At 43.6% G+C, this 20,668-nt stretch overlaps 2 protein-coding genes across 3 annotated transcripts in view; one reads left to right on the forward strand and one right to left on the reverse strand.

Annotated features, from left to right (window-relative positions):
• Positions 1–8,831, reverse strand: part of MRPL41 (mitochondrial ribosomal protein L41) — an 83,581-nt gene extending 74,750 nt beyond the window's left edge. For both annotated transcript variants that reach the window (XM_030206215.1, XM_030206214.1), the window contains exon 1: positions 8,684–8,831. In XM_030206215.1, the coding sequence (XP_030062075.1) occupies positions 8,684–8,725 (42 nt within the window). In that variant the 5' untranslated portion in view covers positions 8,726–8,831. The remainder of the gene's footprint in view (positions 1–8,683) is intronic.
• Positions 8,832–8,948: 117 nt separating this feature from the next.
• The window catches only part of PNPLA7 (patatin like phospholipase domain containing 7), a 2,530,065-nt gene continuing 2,518,345 nt past the window's right edge, over positions 8,949–20,668 (forward strand). The window contains exon 1 of the mRNA XM_030206608.1: positions 8,949–9,012. The gene's annotated coding sequence lies outside the window, so the exon portion shown is untranslated. The remainder of the gene's footprint in view (positions 9,013–20,668) is intronic.

A 20,668-nucleotide genomic window follows, 5' to 3' on the forward strand; every position in this document is an offset into this window, starting at 1 on the left:
CTGGTTTGAGTTAGAGAGAAAAGGGTTGGCACTCTCTCTCCAAGGGAAACCAATGTGTCCAGCAGAATTGACAAATTACCTAATTGCTTTCCCTTGTAAAACCTCTAATTGGTGAAAGAAATTATAAAACATTAGCAAATAATTAACACCTGTTTGCAGCTTATTATATTCCTATAATTGATTGTACATGCCTGTTGTCAATCACGGATTTGACTTATACCTTAGCAAATAAACTCCTCATTCCAAATGATGATTTGCGGGCTTCACTTAATGATGAAAGGCTGTAAGTATAAATGCTTTTGCTATATCAGGCTATCTTTCGCGGCATTGTATAACTTGTAACCTAAATCCAGTTTGTCATAAGGCTGGTATCTATTCCTTGCCAGTGCTGAGAGGCGGACTAATGCGGGTCCCTTAGACCTAACGTCTCTCTCTGTGGCAATTCCTCTTAGAACGTCACAACTCCCTGATTACCCCAGTACTAGTGCTATTTAGAGATGGAGTCAGATTAAGGTCACTCTAGCCTTCTTGGGGGGGCTCGGGACCCCTCAATTCTCAACACTGGCTACACCCCTGGCACTGCCTATCCAACAAAAACAGTGTTAGACAGTACTTGTTAGAGATGGACAAACAATAAAGAACGACAACGTGGATGCAGCAGCTCACAGGTTTGCTTGCTGTGTTTTGAGTGAATGGCTATGACGGCTCCGCGGGGGAGTGGAAACAGAGATTAATCAAATGTCTTCCTTTCATACAGTGGACTAGATAGGCTAACTTCCACTCCAGTCTATTAAACCTCCTTCAAGATTCGCCACTGTAGCTGGGTCCCCCTTCCAGGACCCAGCCAGGCTCGACCCTGCTTAGCTTCCTTCTTCACCCGACTGTTGCCTCGCTCCACACCACCTTGGCCTGTTCTGGGAACTCAGCGCCAGACCCCCTGAGAGCTTGCAGGACTTCCTCCTCCCTCTATTGTTTCCACAGAGGCTCAATCAAGGCAAAATGTTTATAGAAAAAAAACCTTTATTTTCTTGCTTCCATTCAGCATAGACACAAAAGGGAAACACCTTACTCCCAGGTTGTTAAGGTTTGCTGCCAAAGTCTCATTCAGGGTTTAAACAGTCCATGTAACTTCACTCCTTTTAACCAAAATTACTTCTCTTGGGAACAGAGCATATCCAGAAAGGAAGCCCAGCAGCTCTGTCTTGTGTAGCCCCAGCACTTTCCAGTATCAAACAGTTCATACAGCTTTTCCTGCTTCATCTAACAGCACAGATAAACAGCACTTCTCCCATGTTGGGGTTTGAATTGTACTCAGCTCCTGTCTCTTCCTGAGGCCAGCACCTGTCCCCTCTTTAGCAGAGACCTCCCCCAGTGCCTCAGCCTCTCTCCTCCGGTCTTCTACGACTGTCTCCAAGGAGCTGCCAGCCACTCCCTCACAATACCTTTCCTCGTTTGGGCCAAAGCCCCAATCTCCATCGGCTCCTCCCCTAGTCCTTCAGCATCCATTTTAACCTCATCCCCAGCTGGCCCTCATTACGTTCCTCAGAAACCATTTCCCAATCTTTTATCTCCTCCCCTAACTCCTGCACAGACGGGTGGGGAAGAGAGGGATTCTGGGAATGGTAGTTCCTCCCCTTCTTCCTTAACCCCGCTAGCCTTTCAGCCTCCGGTAGTCCAGCTTTCTGGAGTGGTGAGTATGAAATCTGCCCTGCTGGGGTTCCCCTGCTCTCTGCACCCCCTTTCCTCGTGACTTCCGTGATCCCTTCTCACACCACGGAAAGAGGAGAATAGAGAATCGCAGCGCTGGGTTATGGCTGGTGAACGCTGTGAACGCTGAAGTGTACTAAGCAACTTCTATAGCAAAGAAAGACCAGGATCAAATATTTTATACCATATTCATCTGAAAAACACCTAAAACCGGCTGCAGACAGCAGAGAATGAGCACTTGACCCGGTTGGAGTTAAGCTGGAACAGCAGAGCGTTCGTTCTGAATCCTAGCGGCAACCCTGCCGAGGAGAACGACCACTGGGCGTGCCAACCAGCCTCGTGGCCGCCGGACATACTGACCCAAACCCTGGTCTGCACGGCGAGCATTCGACCCAGTCGGAACCCAGTTGAAACAGCAGAGCGCTCGCTGGGAATCTCAGCGGCGATCTTGCTGAGGTGAACAAACACTGGGCAAAACAGCCAGAAACCGCCGAACGCACAGACATACCTCTTGGCCCACAGGGCGAAACCAGACGACCCAACCTGCGGAAGAAAGGGTGCCCACTGGCTGAGCCAACCAGCCACGTGGCCACCGGACGCACCAACCATCCTCCTGGACTACAATGCGAGACCGGAATTCAGTTAGAACAGCAGAGCGCTCGCTGTGAATCTCAGCGGCAATCCTGCCAAGGTGAACAACCTCCGAGCGAGCCAGCCAAAACCGCTGAACGCACAGAACTACCCCCTGGCCTACAGTGCGAAACCGGACGATCCAACCTGCTGGGAAAGGATGAATACCGGACGAGCTAACCAGCCTCGTGGCCACCAGGCGCATCAACCCTCCACCTAAGCTACATTGCGAGACCGGACGATTGATCCAGCCGGGAAAAGATCACCAATTACGAAGACTAGATGCTGCATGAGGAACTCCTCCTTCCACTTCGTCCATCTCCCTCCCTGCATCATAAAGTACTCACCGGAGAGCACAACTCGTCCACGATCACAGATCTCAGAATAAAAGATCCCCGATTGCTCCACTATAGACATCTGGACTAGCCCTCTACCTGGTAAAATTCAGTAAGAGATACACAGGGCCAAGGACGTTCTGCAGACCTCAGGTGCAAAACCCGAACTGCTGTCTCTTAATCCGAAACAGTGAGTAAACCAAGACAGGACACTCATAGAGGGCAGAGTACCACACAAACTAATTCTTTGGTTTGTGAGGTGCTGTATAACTCCTGAGAAGGCTTTCCAGTCTGTATTTTATGCTGAAACACTCTCTTTAAATGCTCCCTCTAACTGATTTAAATGCACTGCTTGTTTGATAATGCTGCAGCAGGCCGAAAGTCTTCACTAAATGTTCCTCTAAAATCTCTACTTGCTTAGCAACCCTGTAGCAGGCTGAAAGTTCTCATCTAAATACCCCCTTTAAATGACTTAAATGCTGTACTTGTCTAGTAATGAAAGTTTTCCTAGAAATGCTTAAATGCTCTGTTCAAATGCTTAAATACTCCCTCTAAATGCTGTAAATGCTTTCTTCAATAACGTTGTAGCATGCTGAAAGTCCTTCTTTAAAAGCTCCAAATGATCTTTTGGGCGACTAAAACGATAGCGGGGATGAGACGACTTCCCTATGAAGAAAGATTAAGGAGGCTAGGGCTTTTCAGCTTGGAGAAGAGACGGCTGAGGGGAGACATGATAGAGGTATATAAAATCATGAGTGGAGTGGAACAGGTGGATGTGAAGCGTCTGTTCACGCTTTCCAAAAATACTAGGACTAGGGGGCATGCGATGAAACTACAGTGTAGTAAATTTAAAACAAATCGGAGAAAACGTTTCTTCACCCAACGCGTAATTAAACTCTGGAATTCATTGCCGGAGAACGTGGTGAAGGCGGTTAGCTTAGCAGAGTTTAAAAAAGGGTTAGAATGTTTCCTAAAGGACAAGTCCGTAAACCGCTACTAAATGGACTTGGGAAAAATCCACATTTCCGGGACTAACGTGTATAGAATGTTTGTACGTTTGGGAAGCTTGCCAGGTGCCCTTGGCCTGGATTGGCCGCTGTCGTGGACAGGATGTTGGGCTCGATGGACCCTTGGTCTTTTCCCAGTGTGGCATTACTTATGTACTTGCTCAGCAACATTGTAACATGCTGAAAAACTTCCCTCAATGATCTAAAAACTTTAAATACTACCTCCAATGCTCTAAATGATCTAAAATAACCGAATTCTCTAACACTTAAGACACACATATTAATACACAACCTCAGCAAATTACTCCTAATTACCTACTGTCTCTCCTTAACCCACCACACACTCACAAACCCTAATACAGGCAATACTACTCCCACAATTCTCAAACCACCCACACAACATGCCTATCCAATCAACTACTAGCCACGATCACCATCTACAGAAAGGAACGAAAGGACATAACAAACCTACACACCAAGAAGACAGACAGCTGATAAAATTATCACTACCTCAAACCCAACTGAACACCAACAAATACAAATAGGATACATCAATGCCAGATCGGCAGTTAATAAAACCGCAACACTGACTGACTGGATTACAGCGGACCATCTCGACTTCCTACTTATCAGCGAAACTTGGATCCATGACTCCAAAGACCCAATAATTCTAGGGCTCTGTCCTCCAGGATACAAAATTACCCACTGGACAAGAAAAGGAAAAAGAGGAGGCGGCATAGCAATAATCTATAAATCCCAATTCACAATCACAACAACAGCAGAATCTATTCTTCCCCAACTCGAAATAGCATCAGTTAGAATCAACCACTCCAACCTACGCGATCACCTAAACCTGATCTTATTCTACAGACCCCCGGGCAACTGGCAGGAGTCACAATCGCACTTCCTGGATTTCATATCGATTTCCACCCAGAAGCTTCTCATAGCAGGAAACATCAATCTTCATCTTGAAGACACTAACTCAAGCAATGTACGCGAATGCAAGGACTTCCTTCAACTATGGGAGCTCCACTGGCCAAATACACAACCCACTCACAACAAAGGACATACACTAGATATCATTTCCCACAAATTCTCATCAGAACCAAATATCAAACTAATAGACACAAAATGGGCAGCCAAGCCATGGTCCGATCACTACAGTGCAAACCTCTCCCTTCACTGGAAAACAAAAAAGACACAACAAAAAAACAAACATATACTACGAGAGGCAAAATGGACCCACTAACATTCTGGCAGCAATTCTACACTGACGAAGGGATAATACCTACAGACTCACCCCAGTTTCTCCAAAACTGGGATAGCAGATGCAGAACAATACTAGACAATATAGCACCACTTCAAACCAGAACCTCACACAGAAAAAACTCAATACCATGGTTTAACGAAGAATTGAAAGAACTAAAAATACAGGTCAGAAGACTAGAAAGAGCATGGAGCAAGAAAAAAGACGAAAGCACAAACAAAGACTGGAAACAACTACAAAGAAAATACAAATACACTATCAGACAAACTAAAAGGACCTATTACAAAACCAAAATAGGTCCAAAATACAAGGATACACACAAACTCTTCTCACTCGTAAACAATCTTCTAAATACCACCAAGGTCACCTCTAACAACTCAGACACCCCATCAGCAACCAGCCTGGCAAAGTACTTCAACGAAAAAATCATAAAGCTCCGACTCATGATACCCACCAACATAGTAACATAGTAGATGACAGCAGAAAAAGACCTGCATGGTCCATCCAGTCTGCCCAAGAAATGTGCCACTTTTTTGTGTATACCTTATCTTGATTTGTACCTGTCTTTTTCAGGGCACAGACCGTACAAGTCTGCCCAGCACTATCCCCGCCTCCCACCGTCAGCTCTGGCACAGACCGTATAAGTCTGCACAGCACTATCCCCGCCTCCCAACCACCAGCCCCACCTCCCACTGTGCCCCTTTTTTTGTGTATACCTTACCTTGATTTGTACCTGTCTTTTCAGGGCACAAACCGTACAAGTCTGCCCAGCACTATCTCCGCCTCCCACCATCGGCTCTGGCACAGACCATATAAGTCTGCCCAGCACTATCCCCGCCTCCCAACCTCCAGCCCCGCCTCCCACTACCAGCTCTGTTATCCAATCTCGGCTAAGCTCCTGAGGATCTATTTCTTCTGAACAGGATTGCTTTATGTTTATCCCACGCATGTTTGAATTCCGTTACCGTTTTCATCTCCACCACCTCCCGCGTGAGGGCATTCCAAGCATCCACCACTCTCTCCGTGAAAAAATACTTCCTGACATTTTTCTTGAGTCTGCCCCCCTTCAATCTCATTTCATGTCCTCTCGTTCTACCGCCTTCGTATCTCCGGAAAAGGTTAGTTTGCGGATTAATACCTTTCAAATATTTGAATGTCTGTATCATATCATAACATAACGGACTATACAAATATCCTTGAATGTCTAGACCCAAAACCCGGAAAATGCCCAGCAGACCAATCATGGACCGACTTTGACACGCTCTCTCACCAAAGGAAATCTCACATTGGCTTGGAAAATACGCCAAATCGCAATGCAAATTAGACATCTGCCCTAACAGCTTAATAAGATCAGCACCCAAACAATTCAAAACAGACCTCTTGAACCACATAAACTACAGACTTCAAATGGACTCTTTCCCCACGGACAAAGGAAATATCCTACTCACCCCGCTACTGAAAGATGCTAAAAAAAAGCACAATGGACCTAACCAACTATCGACCAGTAGCATCGATTCCACTCATGACCAAACTCATGGAAGGCATAGTGATGAAACAACTTAATGAATACTCAATTCTGCACGAGTCTCAATCAGGATTTCGGTCGAATCACAGCACCGAAACTGTACTAGTGTCCGCAATGAACTAATTCAAACAGACAACTGCGACTGGCAACAACATTCTCCTCCCGCAATTCGACATGTCCAGTGCCTTTGGCATGATTAACCATGAGATACTAATACATATACTAGAATACTTCGGAGTTGGAGGCACAGTTCTCAAGTGGTTCAAAGGATTCCTGACCACAAGATCATATCAAGTAACAACGAACGCGGACAGATCACCCCCATGGAAACCTGAGTGTGGAGTTCCTCAGGGAATCCCCTCTCTCACCAACATTATTCAACCTAATGATGACACCTCTAGCCAAGCTACTAGCCAATCAAAACTCAACCTTTACATTTATGCAGATGACGTCACAATTTACATCCCATTCAAACATGATTTAACACAAAATCACCAACGAGATCACCAAAGCCCTCCAAATCATGCACACTTGGGCAGATGCATTCCAATTAAAACTTAATGCAGAAAAAACACAATGCCTCGTACTCACCTCACAACATAACACAAAAAAACTTCACCACCATTACCACACCATACTGCTCCCTCCCTGTCTCACAAAACTTGAAAATTCTTGGAGTCACCCTTGATCGAAACCTCACTCTTGACACCCATGTGAAAAACACGACGAAAAAGATGTTCTACACCATGTGGAGACTCAAAAGAGTAAAACCTTACTTCCCGAGACACATCTTCAGTACCCTGGTACAGTCAATGGTAATACGTCATCTGGACTACTGCAATGCACTGTATGTCAGATGCAAAGAACAGCCAATCAAAAAACTCCAAACCTGCCCCGAATACGGCCGCCAGACTCATAATTGGGAAAAACTAAATATGAAAGTGCAAAACCTCTAAGAGAGAAACTTCACTAGCTTCCACTTAAAGAATGCATTGCGTTCAAGATCTGCACGATCGTACACAAAATCATCCAAGCAGACGCACCAATCTACATGCTAAACCTCGTAGATCTACCTCCCAGAAACTCCACAAAATCATCCTGCAAATTTCTCAACTTGCACTACCCCAGCTACAAAGGTCTTAAATACAAGCTGATGCATGCCTCTAACTTCTCTTACATGAGCACGCAGTTATGGAATGCATTACCAACAGACCTAAAAGCAATCAACGAAACAACCATCTTTCCGAAATCTCTGAAACATTCTTCTTCAGCAGGGCCTACAATGAGAACGACAACCCCACTAAGTCACCTCACCAATCCACTCAATTATGAACACTGACCTTCTCTAACTTCCCTATTCACTCTCCTCCTTCTTCTTTTCCCTTCCTAATCACTACACTTTACTAACTGAACTTGATTTGTTATCCGAATTGACAATGTTATTAATCTATGTAAGCCACATTGAGCCTGCAAATAGGTGGGGGAATGTGGGATACAAATGCAATAAAATAAACCTCCTTCAAGATTCGCCACGGAAAGAGGCGAATAGAGAATCGCAGCGCTGGGTTATGGCTGGTGAACGCTGCAGTGTACAAAGCAGCAGCGGCCGTCAAAACAAGACGCGCTCCAGACTTAAGGTCGTACGTAAGGTCGTACGTAGATCCGGAATATCCCGGGGATCCCGAAGATCTGGCTTTTACACCCGGCCCGGTGATAGCGCGGCCACTGCTTTGTAAAAGGGCACCAAAATGATTTTAGAAATCAGAAGGTCAACCCGAGTATGGCTAAAAATCACAATTTTTGAAATCCAAGCACCAATAGAAAAAGAAGAAAAAAAAATTAAAGTATCAGCAAAATTGCTTTTTCTCTGTAGAATCTATGCAGTAAAGCAGAATCAGATTTAATGAAAAGTATCATAGCCTTCAGATGAAGTCAGACCCTCAGGAGATGCAGAAATACTTCTAGAGAAACTCTTCAATAGCCCCAAAAGAAATCTAATAAGCAGGCTTAAGAACAAAATATATAATTAACAGATTTTTTTCAACGACAAACTACTAACCCTGTAGTGCTTGTTCTGCGGTAGGGAAACGCATATGGGTTGAATTCCAGCAAACACTTCAAAAAATGGCTAAAAATAAATATAAAGCTTAAACATTGAACGAATTAAAGCAAAATTCCCTCATAAAACAAACTCATTTTATCTACAACTTACCAATCTTTTCCAAAAAGAAAAAGCAACTCCCAAGCCACACATAACATAAGCTCAAAACAACAGCTCTTTCCACATTTCAAGCACCATCCGAGTTTCCGACGTCCACCACCAGGAACACGTATGACGTCCACTACACTACTGAGTGCGCCAACAAGCCCTCACGCGATTGGCTACATAGCTAACCACTAATCACTAGCCCCTTATTGTGGAGCGTAGCTGTTGTTTATCTTAGATAATTGAAAGAGAAGGTGACGAAAAAGGAAGCTGTGAGCGGGCAATCGCGATTCGCGAGTAGTTGAGTTATTGGGAGTTGCTGTTGTTGAGCTGAGGTAGTTGCTGGGGGGCCTTTGAATTCTGAGGCACTTTGGGGTGGGGAAAAAAGTGAAGTAGGCAGACCGAGGGCGAGTTGTGGTTTAAGTTTTTTTTTGTTCATATTTCTCTCTGCCCAGTGGTGTTTTCTGGGTTGAGTAGCGTTATAGAAATGATTGTTGGTAGTGGTAATAGAAGAAAAGGTGAAGAGTATGCGCTCTGGGACTGCTGTCCCATCCAATTCAGCTAGTCTTTATTTCCCAGCCTTCCCTCCCCTCGGGCACTGTTGACAAACACATTTCTTATTATCCCCCTCCACTGCTTGTGCTCTTGCTTTTTCTTATAAGTCTAGAAGTACCAGTAGGTGGCACACTCCTACAACAGCTGGTAGTCAAAACCAGGTTAAAACTAGAAACTGGGGGAAGGCCAACAGTCGCTCAAAAGCGCATGGTTTGGGATAAGGTATCTTTCAAAGATATCACCAAAACAGGGGAGATAGGGTATCCCGATAGGTTGCAAAAGGGTCCGTAGTAGATCAGGTGTCCTTAAATAGAAATCAGACAAACATTGCAAATTAATACTGTCAAGTACTGAGCATGTGTAAATAGGAACAACAAACATAGTTTGAAATGTCTTATACGAATGCCAGAAGCCTAAGAAATAAGATGGGAGAGTTAGAATACATGCACTAATTGAAATGTAGATATAATGGGCATCTCTGAGACCTGGTGGAAGAAGGATAACTGGTGGAATACTATCATAAAAGGGGAAAGATTATATTGTAGTGATAGGGTGCATTGAATTGGTGGAGGGTAGCACTGTATGTTGAGAGCCTTGAATCAAATAGATTTGAAAATTCTGCAGGAAACAAACAACATCTTAGACTCCCTATGGATTGAAATTCTATGTGTAAAGGGGAAAAGGATAGTGATAGGAAGTGTACTACCGTCCGCTGGCCAGGATGAACGGATGGATGTAGGAAGGTAAAAGGAAATTAGGGAAGCAAACAAAACTGGGCGTGATTTCAATTACCCTGATATTGACTGGGTAAATGCAACATCGGGGCATGCTAGGGAGGTAAACTTCCTTGACGAAATCAAGGATGCTTTATGGAGCACCTGGTACAGGAGCTGACAAGAGAAGGAAAAATTCTAGACCAAAATACTAGGACTAGGGATCATGCGATGAAGCTACAAAGTAGTAAATTTAAAACAAATTGGAGAAATTTTCTTCACTCAACGGGTAATTCAATTCTGGAATTCGTTGCCGGAAAATGTGGTAAAGGCGATTAGCTAGCAGAATTTAAAAAAGGTTTGGACGGCTTCCTAAATGAAAAGTCCGTAGACTATTATTAAATTGGGACTTGGGGAAAATATTTCTGGATAAGCAGCATAAAATGTTTTGTACTTTTTTTGGAATTTTGCCATGGTATTTGTGACCTGGATTGCCACTGTTGGAAACAGGATGCTAGGCTTGATGGACCTTTGGTCTGTCCCAGTATGGCAATACTTATGTAGTTGTGATGTTAACACAGGAGATGAAGTGATGTCAAAACGTTGAAGTCACTTAGGTTTGTCTCTGTTTTCCCTTTCCCCGCACAGCCGTTGTTCTGTGTACGCTTTGGCAAACAAAGTATGAGCCTGCTGCATCCACATTGTTCTTTATTGTTGGTAGCATTTTTATTCAACCTCACATATATTTTCGAACACGTCAGCATCTGTAGTATATGGATGTATACAGAGGAAGTATAATAACGGAATAACTTTTCATAGCTAGGTAGTAATTTGTTATAAATCGTAATCGGTGTGTGATTTGGAGGGGCTGGTTATAGAGACTCCCTAGCCACGTGTTGTATTCGTGTAGACTTTTTTTTTTTCTCCTGGTAAAGCACACTAAACCAGATATGATGTTATTGAAAATCAGGGTGCTCAATATTTAGAGTTTTTTGTCTATTTACTTATTATATGAACTTTATCTTACACATCAAACACGAATTAGGTTGAAACCTGGGATCATTTGAAATTTTGTTTTTTCCTGTTGCCTAGATCAAAGGGAAAGATAGTTGGGGGGAACTGCTCCTTTTGCTTTGTGGCATGCAGTGGTATATTATGAAATGCACTTAATATTTGTTCATTATTATATTACTGTTTAAAAGAGACTTTGAGGGCAGAGCTACATTCATGCTGAAGTCCAGAGTCAGGCTAAATGTGCTATAATTTTCCAGTTCTGTGATAGATATTTATTTCTTCTTTTTCTGGTTGTAAAAGGCATTTTTGGTGGGGGTGAGGGTGGGGGGTTAATCTTTATCTCCCTGCTGAGTGTTCTATATAGATGAGTTTTAGGAATAATGACGACTAAGGGAAAGCAGCAGTAGAGCAGATTGGGTTTATGCACATTATGTTTTCCAAATGGTGATGCATAGATTGATGGGATGTCTTTGTTTGTATAAGACCAGAGTAAATAATTTCTTAGCTTCTTGTTTAAAACTAACGAGGAGGAACTAATCTGGTGGGGGGAAATGAGTCTGGGTCATTCCATGTCAAGTGTCTGGTGGTCCCTGCGCGACCATCAGGATTTTGCTGAAATTTTTCTGTGAACTTCATACATGTCCCCAATGAACATTGGTAAAGTTTTATGTTCGCCGAGCATACTTGCTGAGACCTGCATGAATTCAGTAAACAAATAGTTCAGCCGGTTGATATTCAGCAGAAGTTAACCAAGTCAACGTCAACCTTCCTAATATGATTTGATAAAAGCATTTTCTCAGTTATTACCCAAATGTGAATACAATTATAATAATAAATTTTGGATGTTACACCGAAATCTATTATTCGTCTCACTGTATTTCCAGTTTTGACATAGTATGTCATCACAAGGACAAATATAAGAAAACAATGGACTACATTAGGGGCTTATAGTCCATTTAGTTATGTTTCAACAAATGAGATATCTGTATGAGAGAAAATATTTTTATTTTTTTACTTATTTTATTTATTATTATTTTTATTTGTTGCATTTGTACCCCACATTTTCCCACCTATTTGCAGGCTCAATGTGGCTTACATAGTACAGTCAAAGGTGTTTGGCCCAGTCGGTGGTTAACAAATACAAGGTTGTATAGTGATCATATGAGGTATAAGTGGAGGATCAGGATGATGAAGATTGCATGTTGTCCTGTTCGACTTATGAAACCACTTGTCCCTGAAGCATGCTCAAAACAGAATAATCTATTTGTACAAAAGAGATGAGGTGAAGACGTGATTACATCGCACCAATGAAAGGAGAGTTTGATTTTACTTCCAATCTTTAAAACATCAGGCTTCCCAAGGCATATTACAACAGCAGTTAAGATGAGCTCATCAGAAAACAGGATACCCTCGCTGAAATTTAGGCCACGTATTATTGTATTGTGTAGAAAAATAAGCACAAAATACCGCCTTTATTAATGCTATTTCCACCAGCTACAATAATTTTTGAAGCTGTTTTAGTGATATTCAGTTTTGATTTCATGATATTTATATCTACATATGGGAAGCATTCAAATTTAAAACAAAATGATTTAAGAAAAAATATAAACTGACCATTAATTAAAAGTATAGTGGAGGTTACTTGCATTGGATGTTGCAGCCTTGTACCGTCTGTTTTTATCTACCCCTCTCTAGACCCCCGCAGGACCCTTCCCACGGAGGTGTACAGAGGGTTTGTTCTTCTAAGATCTTGTTAATCACCCCCTCCCTGAATTCCAGTGACAACCCATTCCATGGTGTTATGTCTCGGGGTTCTAAGGATGCGCCTCCGGTCATGGAGGCGTAGGGGGGGGTGACAGAAGGCGCAGTTCAAATCTAATTCCCATGACCACAGCTTTCTGTCTATCTGGATCTAAGTGAATCTTTGGCCATTTATGTTCCCACATGAAATCTATGTGAGTGAGAAAGAATCTTACTTGTGTGTGTGTAGTATTCCTGTGAAACAGGTGGAGGAGAGAGAATAGAGTTGAAACAGAGACTGGAGCAGTGTAAAAGAAATAATCTTTTATTCTCACCCAATCAATTTGGTACAAACATCAGACAGATTCGGGTTCAACCGCCAGAGTTTCGCCCTCAGAGATTGCGGTGGGGAAAGAATCCGACTTTAGCTCAGCTCTGCATTTCTTATATAGTATTTCTTCCCATACAAGTCAATTGGAGAGAGACTTTTTTCTAATCTTTCTTCATACTTAACCGCAGGTCAGGTGCCCACCTGCCCCTCTCTCAAAGATTTCCTTCATAGTGCCAATTTCAACACTTTTAAAACCTCTTTCCTAATATTGAGAGAGATCTGTGTCTTTGTATCTTGTGATACTGGGAGCCATCTTTAAAGACAAAACTCCATTTTAAGAACCAAGCTTTTTACCATTTGTGTCATTAGTTTTCTACATCAGTTAGAGTGTTACACTCAATTGAAAGTTTGTACCAGGTTTCAATAAGATTCACCAAGCAGTCCTGCTCTTGCAGGCTCTCTGCTATAAGGCCATCAGCTGATTATCAGGCCTAGTCAGTGCTTTTCAGCTTGTTTAAGGCTATGTAACTTGGCCCACCACTATTCCAGTGGATAGGTCTCAAGCTGGGACACCTATTAACTTCCCCTCTTCACCCTATCTCATAGGTGACACAAGAGTTAACGTACCATGGTACCATCCATTCAGAAGGTATCCTATAAAACTATCGAATTGGAGAGTCTAATTGAAAAACCGGTAGGTCAGAATTTTGGAATCAGGTCACAACATAGGCACTACTTCGGTTATTTCAATCCTTCTTGAGGCTTACCCATATCTGCGATTAAGTACATACTATGATTACAACATAATATCTTTCAACCTATTAATATGCAGGTTTAATCTTACTCTTACATATGTGTGTATATATATTGCTAACAAGCATTGATTCTTTGGTTATATACTGATTATATTTTGAGTATACATTTGCATGGATTACATAGTCATATTGCTTATTGATCACATCATTTTATAAAGCCTTACGTTATTATATTGCATCCCTGTGTGCTTTAATTGATCATACAGTCGCAGACATTTCTACATTGTCTCTAGCATTTGCATAGCGATTGGTCCAATCTCATAGGGAGATAGTCCAGTGTGTTATCTCCTGTGGTATTGGGAAGGAGATTTTCGTACAGGACATATTGTCCTGTGGTTGTTTTCTTGGTTATGGCAGGTTTCAATTAAGCGTTCGACTAAGCCTCTAGCACAAGGGAGTATGCAGCATCCTACTAATACAAAAATGCTACCACTATGATGTATGGTGGTGGCTGCAGAGATGATAAATGTCTTCCATTTACCAAAGGCTTTATCCATCCAACCAGTCCAAGAAGTATCAACACCAGAGTTCTCAGCCAATTCCTTCAACAGTGAGGTAGGCCTTTCAAAGCTCTGGTAATTGATCCATCTGGAGCAGTGTTGTTGGGGATAAAGGTGCAACACTGTGTACCTATTTTGCGGCACACCCCGCCATCGGCCGCTAGCATCTGGTCAAGCATTAATCGATTTTCTAACGTCATTCTGCTAGTGCGTCTAACTGCGCTGCAATTCCTTGAACCGCATCTCTAGTATAATTTACAAAATCTCTGCTGGTTGTAATATATATAGTTAATCCAATCTACATTCTTGTTGATCGTAGACCACCAAAAGAAGGCAGATTCGAATCCTGCGGCAATCTGGTTTCTGGCTTTGAACTCATCAGGGACCCCTCTTGGAATTCCAATTGCATCTATATAAACCCGATCATCAAAAGATCCAGGCATTGCATGTCTCTTCACACGTGAGGAGAGCTGCTATGAGGAGGAATCAAAGATGCTATAATGATTGAATTACCAATTTGAACTAGGGCACATCTGCCTGTTCCAGCTTCTGTGAAGTGTATGGTGATGGTGTGGGTTCCACAATACCACCATACATCTGCTCTAGCCTGTGAAAAGTCTGTGAGGTTCAGACCTCGCAGAGCCCCTCTTTCTAGGGTGGTATTGCAATTGGTCAAATTTCCCAGAAACCGTGTATTTCTAAACTCCATATCGTTCCAGACATGTATGATACCTTGTAGCAGGGTCTGGAATCCTGAATGCAGGTGGTACCCTCATCCAAGGGGCAAGTAAGGATGATGTTTGTCGAGATGTTGACAAGACTGATTAATTTCTTCCTTTACCTGTAACAGCTCTAACATACACCAAAAACCATCTGGATCATTGTAAAGATCTAAAGGAAAGGGAACTACAGTAGTTCTGCCCTTGAATGGGCACAAAAATAACAGTTAGAAACATTCAAACTCTTTGTGGTATAATGGGCCCATTCGAGCCACAAATTAGTATCCCCAACCCAGTTTCTAGTGCTATTAAATCTTGGAATTATTAATTGGTACAACTTGATAGGGAATCTTTACATCAGGTATCTTGTTGACATTAAGGGATTCTTTTCTGGTTGGGGAGGGGGAATAATCTGAAATTTGCCTATAGGATCCCTGCCTGTAGTATCAATTCCTAGGAATAGGTTCTGTACGTAACAGCAGTTATTCCTCTGAAAGTGATAGCTACCTGATTACACCTGGTCATTGGACAAGTGTTAAACACTCGTGGTTTCATAATAGAAATACTCTTTTTGAGATCTGGAATTTCATTACCTGAATAGGGAACCCATGTACCTGTGTACCACCATACTTGTGCCCAACTTCCGCATGTGGAAAAGGGACACAGGTATATCTCAAAAGCTGACAGATACTGCTGCACAGGATGCTCACCACACATAGTGTAGGCACACACATCAAGGGTTATTGTAATCGTCTCCTTAGTAGTGGGTAATGTTATTTTGTAGTTGGGTATTATTTTCTGCAAAAAACTTTCTAAACTCTGTGTTCCTTGTACAATGGGTATGGTGAACACACACAGCAGGAGGACTAGGCACATCATGTTGGCAGTTTTCATGAGTAAACACTGTATCAGGACTGTAAGAGTGGCAATTGACGGCTAATGATTAAGGTGAGTAACAAATTAGTCCTGGGGTTTTTAGCTAGAGCTGCAATACAACAATCGGTATTCCGAAATACACCAAAATTGATATATCATCAGATGTTCCTGTGTAAGGGGGATAGATTCGTAGTAGCTCCTGTTTCGATGGGACTATTTGTTTCAAAAAGGCTAAATACCTCCAAGGTCCTAATCCAACCTCTCTTATGAATAGAAAAGGTATCCAATCGGTGTTAAGTATGGCGTATGTGATTAACCAAAAATCTACTACCTCACCAGTTTCTGGTCTCACTAGAGGCACTTCAGTCTGCTCTACTTGTAAACCTAAACTCCTCCAACAATGCTAGGGTATGAATAACAATTCGACTGGGGCCAAACGTCCAACTCTCAAGTAAGGGTTCACACAGTGTATGATACCGAGTGAAAGGATCCCAACTGGGATCGTCTTCTGGAGCAGGGTCCCAGTGGGGATATCTCAACCCTCGAGGATCTGGAAAAGTGGGTTCAGGGGTTCAGGGATTACTGAATTTCCTAAATCGGAAGGTGACAGTGGTGGGGATTCAAGGGAAGGTACCGTTTGTGGCAGTGAATGCTGGTTATCTAGTCTTCTATGGGACATATATTGATATGTCCACGGTGTAAACGGACCTGCGGCGAATGAGCCTTTGCCGTCTGGTGAGATGCAATACTTCTCAAGCAATCTGTTCCCGACTTTTCTAACGAAAAGCCAAGGCAACCAATCCGTACAATAGAGCTTATAAGTGACAATCCAAAAGATAACTTCTTCACCTGTGTGAGGTCTAATAAATGGGAGAATACCTTGAGCAACTTTACTGTCACTGCGTTGTGAAGTATCGAGGCAAGATATTGTACAATTCTGGCGGGGCCAGGACCTGAGGCGTGTAATAGGGGCTCACACAACAAATGATATCTGTAATTGGGATCCCAAAGAATACAGTCGTTCGGAGCGCTGGATCCCAATATCCAGGCAAACTATGCAAAGGGTCAATCTGGCTCATATGGGGGTTTGTAACAATAGGGGTGTTAGACTGCAATGGCCAGGTTAAATGGGAAGCCTTCTGAAAGTGATGAAACGGCAATGCTATCTGGAGGGCGTGTAGCTGGGACTTTGGTTATCTGGAGTGGTCAAGGTAGTATTCGTGGGAGGAGGAACGTCACTATTAGGCCACCCGAGGATAAGGAGGAGGAGTGGGTCGCAGTTCAGGCAAGGTAATATTATCCTCAGAAGTAGTTGTAAAATAGGGGGACAATATGGTCCGAGCTACTGTTATTATTGTGGAACACTTGTAGGATGCAGAATAGGAGAATCAGTGAGGACAGGATGTAGTCGCAGAATTTTCAATTGGCACTGTAAGATTGCCAGCCGAAAAGTCTGTCGCAGTAGGTATGTCTGCCAAGGGGATGGTATTACTGGTGGTGCTGGAACTGATCCTTTGATCGTGTGGAGGGATGTGCTTTCAAATAGGCGTGTTAATGTGGTGTTCTGTTGGGGCGTTGGTGTAGGCTGCTGGAGTAGTTTGCAAGTACAGTGGCGTTTCCAACGGGCAAAGTAGAGTTGCCAGAGGGAGAGGCACTAAGTGTGTACCATGATCACCAAGGTTTCTGTTAGCAGTGGAGGTAAATAGTGCAGTGAAAAACAACACCAAACCTATGCAAAGTATGATAAACACAAAAGTCCAACTGCAAACAAATCGAACAGATGGGAAGCAGAAGAAGAGGGTGTACTGGTGTACCACTGCGACTTCTGCTGAGGCAGCACTTGCAGCGGTGCTTCCTTCGTCAGTGTCCTCAAGAGCAGTGTCTTCAAGATCAGTGTCATCACAGTCGTTGGACCACTGAGTGATGGTGTCGGAGAACTGCTCAGAGTTACACTTATCAACAGGGTAAAGTTCGGTTCTACGTGGGTCTGTTCCTGGATGTCGGCTAGGGCAGCAAGGTTCTCTGCAGTTGGTTCCCTGCGGAGGGCAACACCAACGGGAGAGGCTGAAGGGAGGTGGTAATGGAATTGAAACTTTCTGTAAGGGAATAGGCTGTAAGGGAATAGTCTCTTCTGGAGTGGACTGGTGCTTAACTTGCTGTGGCATTTATCTGGCTTGATTTCGGGAAAATACAAATGTAAATGTCGAGCAGGTCAATGATGTTTGCGGTATAAATCCTGCAGTGTAGAATACTCGGCAGACTCAGGTTCACCCAAATCCATTCTCCTGCTAAATTGCGGATTCGGAGGAGACGGATACGGAGATCTACGTAGGAATGGGAATGCTGGAACACTGGAGGGTGTGGTGTGGATGGCCACTCACGGGAAGCAGGTACGAGTAGTGGTGGTGAACGCAGGTGGTGACTCTGGGGTTCTGCATCTTTTGGGATGGTGATATCGAGGAGATCAATCAGCGGCGACTCAGGGGATGGTTGTCCAGTTGATCAAAGTGATTAAGAAGAGTTGGGTGCGGTGTCGGTGGTCTTGGGGCTCAGTGTCGTTGGAGATGGGGTCCATGGTGGGGCAGGTTTTCTCCAGGGGCTGCTGAGCTGGAAACATCAAGAAGGCCTGATTCGATATTCTGATAGGCTTGTATATCTTTCAGATGGACCCAGGATGAGTGATCCTCGAGCTTAGCAGCTGTAGCTGACAGAGCTTCAATCTTGAAGGGCCAATATAGATGGGAGATCTCGCCAGGTCTTGTGCGTATAATAACGCCGGTGCACTAAGATCACCCACTTTAAAAAGGGGGGGAATCTATTGGTGCATCACAACCCCCTCTTCTGTCCGAGATAGCCTGCAGAATTGAGCTTACTATGGCTGTAAGACATCCCAATTACTGAGTATTGATCGGGCAATAGAGTGTCTGGATTGCCAGTAGAAGTCGCATAGGGCGATCAGTACATAATTGAGAAGGGCGTCAGCTTAAGGGAAGCGGATGGAGTGGCACGAAGGGATAAAGTGCCAATGGAAGGGCATCAAGCCAATTTTTAATCCCATTTGCCATAAGCTGACGCAATTTGGTTTTAAGCAACCATTGTATCGCTCAACCAAGCCATTACTGTGGGTTTAGACACAGACAGTTCTGTGAGTAATGCCAAGTGCTGGAAGGAGGTTTTGCAGGAGTTCGTTAACAAAGTGTGTACCATTATCTGTGGTGATCTTGGCAGGGATTCCAAATCGTGGGATAATTTCATTACAAAGTGACTGTGCCATAATTGTGCAGTTTCTCTAGAGCAGGGAAAGCTTCCACCCACTTAGAGAAAGCGTCCACGCAGACAAGCAGATACCGTTTACCACGAACAGGTGTCTGCATATCTGTAAAATCACATACCAATGCTGGCCGGGTCCTTGGACCACGGCAATGACCCGAAGGGATAACGGGTCCCCGTTTGGTGTATACAAGAAACATTATAACAATTGTGAACTAACGGTGTGACACATGGGCATCAATTGGGGAGGCCCATAATTTGGAAGAAAGTTGATCATACAGTGTATTAGCATTCAAATGTAAAGGGTATGGAGAGCATGCAAAGAGGACAAAACATGCTGTGAAACACATATTGACCATTGGGATGGGTCCAAATACCATTTGAGATTAAGGAAACATCCAGCTTGCTTCCACAGTGAGTTCTGCTTGTGTGAGGGAGGAGGTACAGGGTAGTAGAGAAGTCTGAAATTAGGGTTCAGAGGAGGTCGGAGACGTAGCAGAGAAGAATGCTTCAAAGTAGGCTCTGGTACAGGAGATAGAGGGAGGTAATGACGGGAGGAGCATGAAAAAGGGGAGGGGTACTTGGAGAGAAGAATCAGATGGTGGGGAATCTGATGGCGTAGAGGAGGCGTGTCAAAGAGAGGCGCTGAGGACGCAATACAGGAATTGTAGCATCGACAAAGCGATCCGGAAGAAAGGATGGAACTGGAAGTGACCTCACGGGCCAGCTCATCAGCAGCATGGTTGCCATTGATGGCGAAAGAAAAACCGTCTCCTGATGCGCTTTTATCCAGGAGATACTGGTGCGGAGACCTTTCTGATCGCTTGCTCCAGCGCTCAAAAGTGCTGTCCACAAAGGTAAATGACTTAAAGGTTGCCCAGTAGAGGAAATCATACCCCTCTGGTTCCATTTGCGAACATGGGAGTGCAGGGAAGCAAAAACATAGTCAGAGTCAGTTACAATGCTCAAATCTGAGTGTAGTGCTTTAAACAGCAGAACTATAAAACGGTGGCTAGTTCTGCAGTTTGAGCTGTGAATGCATCGGGTAGTCTAAATTGTACCGGGTCCAGTATGTATTCATCTGGTGTATAACGGAGGGCAGCAAAACCAGCTACCCCATTTTGCTGGGAACCGTCAGTAAACCAAATCTCGCCACTCTGCAGATTTCAGAATGCACATGGAGATTCGGGTACAGACAATTGGGTAGTGCACTCGTGGGGAAAGATAGCATTCAGTGCTGTCTCTGTAACGGTGAGTATGGATCCAGACGTTGAAGGTCAGTTAAAGTTAATGGGTGAATGGAGTGCACTACACTAAACAAAAGTACTTGATACTTTTGTAAGCGGCAGATAGTCATGTGACTAATCTGTTTGTCCAGCAGATATTTAACATCATGGGACGTGTGGAGAATCACCGGAAGGTGAGGAATGTAGCTGTATAATTTTGTAACAGCGTGCT

The sequence above is a fragment of the Microcaecilia unicolor genome, chromosome 6 (genome assembly GCF_901765095.1).
Source record: "Microcaecilia unicolor chromosome 6, aMicUni1.1, whole genome shotgun sequence".
Taxonomy (NCBI): Eukaryota; Metazoa; Chordata; class Amphibia; order Gymnophiona; family Siphonopidae; genus Microcaecilia; species Microcaecilia unicolor.